Source organism: Monopterus albus, unplaced genomic scaffold, assembly GCF_001952655.1.
Source record: "Monopterus albus unplaced genomic scaffold, M_albus_1.0 scaffold716.1, whole genome shotgun sequence".
NCBI classification, from domain to species: Eukaryota; Metazoa; Chordata; class Actinopteri; order Synbranchiformes; family Synbranchidae; genus Monopterus; species Monopterus albus.
The window spans coordinates 17,811-20,908 of record NW_018128596.1 but is presented as its reverse complement, the minus strand read 5'-3'; the positions used below and the strand labels follow the sequence as shown (position 1 = coordinate 20,908).

General features: G+C 45.2%; 1 protein-coding gene across 1 annotated transcript in view; it reads right to left on the bottom strand.

The window, feature by feature from the left end:
- The window catches only part of LOC109953512 (TBC1 domain family member 2A), a 19,627-nt gene that overhangs the window by 2,316 nt on the left and 14,213 nt on the right, over positions 1-3,098 (bottom strand). Inside the window, 2 exon segments of the mRNA XM_020588997.1 lie at positions 1,397-1,518; positions 1,636-1,821. Of these exon segments, the coding sequence (XP_020444653.1) occupies positions 1,397-1,518; positions 1,636-1,821 (308 nt within the window).

Here is a 3,098-nt window from a genome sequence, read left to right as displayed (position 1 = left end):
ACACGCTGTAGGGACTATGTCTCTTGGCTGGCCTGGGAACGCCTTGGCATTCCCCCGGAGGAGCTGGAGGAAGTGGCTGGAGAGAGGGAAGTCTGGGCATCTTTGCTTAGACTGCTGCCCCCGCGACCCGGTCCCGGATAAGCAGAAGAAAATGGATGGATGGATGGAATATGTCAGAGTATCACTAACCCCAAACATGACCGGTCAAGCAGAGTTAATGATGCAACAGGCTATTTCACTCTGCAACAGTGAGAAATATGGAGCTACTAACACATTGCTGCTCTTTCACTGAGCTCAAAGAGGACTCGGGATTCAAGAGAACTACAGCAGGACTCCCAGCAGAGCTTGCAGAAGAGGACTTCACCATTAGACAAAGGCAGGCATTGGCCTTGGGCCCCCAAAGGTCAGATATATCCTATGATGTTTGAAACATCAACTTACTTTCTTATTCAGACATGCAACCTAACCTATTCTTGAATAATTTGCAGGCTCTTAAAGCACCACTTTTTTCAACATCCCCCACCACCACCCTAAATTACTGGTAAATGGACTATTCCATTTCTAGATGCACTGCTATGACTATGTAAACAGGTGGTGAAGCTCTGACTCAGTGACATGCCAAGAATCTGAACAGCAGAATCAAAACATGAAAAGGATTTATCCCAGTGGGAATTCTTAGAACATGAATAAACACCAATACACCTGAAGAAAACTACATTCAGCCAGAAAGAAAAGCAGAAACATGGTGGGCCAGTTGGCAGTTCTCCTCAAGCAAATAAACAAGGTTTAAAAAAATAAATAAAATTGTTTTAGTTTCTATGCATTATCTACATCGCTTATTCCAGAATAGGGTCACGGGGGCTGAAGCCAGTCCCATCTGATATCGGGCGAGAGGCAGGGTCCACCCTGGACATGTCATCAGTCTGTCACAGGGCTAACACGTAGACAAACAACCACACACACCTACAGGCAATTTAGCATCACCAATCAACCTAAGCTGCATGTCTTTGGACTGTGGGAGGAAGCCAGAGCACCCGGAGAGAACCCACACAGGCACAGGGACAACATGCAGACTCCACACAGAAAGGCCCTGGGTCGGCCCGGGCTTGACCATGGAACCTTCTTGCTGCAAGTCAACAGCACTAACCACTGCACTATCATGCCACCCAAAATTGGTTGTCCTGCCTTATTTTTCATTTACATTTAACCATATCATACCTACTCAGCATGTGCATGTACCGTCTGAATGTGTGGATGAGGTGTGCACGTTCTTTCTGCAAATTTTGTTTATACAGACGAGTTTATGTGGAAAAATGTCTATGCATGGTTTTGGTATGTATGCATCATTTATGCATCTGGCCCCTGGTAATTCAGCTCAGACCCAGTGAGGCCCTACCTGCTGTCAGAGATGGTCTTGGTGAAGAAGTGTAGGTACTGGTAGATCTCCACGCTGTCGTGAATCTTCAGAAAGTCATCCTCTTTGTATCTGAAGAGAGCCAGAGTGTACCTGAAGATCACCTGTAGCACAGACCACAAGCCGTTCACAAACATAGTTCTCCAGCGCTGACGATACATCATAGTTCGTTTAAGGAGTCTGTTTACAAGAGTTTTGTGTCAGTGTTGTGGTGGTGGTACCTTGGTGCCCTCATACAGGAAGGCATCCCACAGTGGCAGCAGGATGTCACTGGGCAGAGTCTACACAAAAACCACCAGGAACCAGTTGAAGGTGACCAGAGACACATCGATGCTGTGGTCCTCAAAGTGAGCTGCCAGCCGGGGTAGTTTCTCAGCCAGGAAGTCCTTCAGCACCCACTGGTCTGCCTGAGACAGGAAATGCTCATCAATAACTCTGATCAGTCAATACAGTGGGGGAAAATAACAATACATCAATAATAAAAGTACATTTACTCAACTCCTGCACTGAAGTACAGTTGTGAGGTACTGGCACTTTACTTGAATATTTCTGTGTCCTGCTTCTTCATACTTGGACTTCACTACTGTATATGTCAGAGACAAACCTTGTACTTTTTACTGCACTACATGTGTTTGGTTAACTTTAATTCGTTTTTGGAATCAGATGCATCAAACAAAACACAGTAGAACCATCAGACTTTATTGATCTCTGGTGGGATCCAGCTACCCAGCAGCAGGTACTTCACATTATAAGTATACAAGGTAGTTAAAGAGACAATGGCTGCTCATTTCCAGCATCCATCCATCCACCCATTTTCCTCCACTTATCCAGAAACGGGTCACGGGGGCAGCACTCTAAGCAAAGATGCCCAGACTTCCCTCTCTCCAGACACTTCCTCCAGCTCCTCTAGTTAGGGGAAGGCCGAGGCGTTCCCAGGCCAGCCGAGAGACATAGTCCCTCCAGCATGTCCTGGGTCTTCCCTGGGGCCTCCTCCATTTCCAGAATTTAATATTTAATCTTGGATACCTCTAGAATAGCTTTGCACCCATCATAACTCCAAATAGTATGTAATTATTTCAGAATGATAAAACCCGAGAGCCTACTCCTGAAAATGAGAAGATAGTTTGGGAATGCTTACAACTCCTGCTGCCAGTGTCTTGAAATCCATTTCCTCTAACCTGAATCCTAACACACAGCTACTGATAGGGGAGCTACATGAAACAAAGTTTTGTATAGGGGAAACGCATTTCGATGGGGGAACATGTTCACTTCAAAGTGCACTTTGATACAGTATTGGTCAGGACAATGCATACACAAAAAACATTGACAAATAAGCTGTTTTTGACAATGACACCTCATATCCTACCTGACATGTTTGAGCCAGAATATGAAAGTGGACAGCACAACAATCTGCTACAGTATTAATTAAAATCAATGGAAAGTTTACTGAAAGTCTGATCACAGGTAGGCCTTGCAGCACATGATTCAGAGAGACAGAGCTCCCGCAGGAAAACCACCTTCTGAATCCTGAATCATGCTTTACAATGCATTTTATCTTCTTGGGCTGCTCTGCCCTGGACAGAGGTACAACATTCAACAGCTTTTTGATCCTATTGTCCATTTGGTGTGAACCGGAGCTCCCCCTTGTTAGAATGTGGTAAAGTCTAGGTATGTGTGTGTGTGT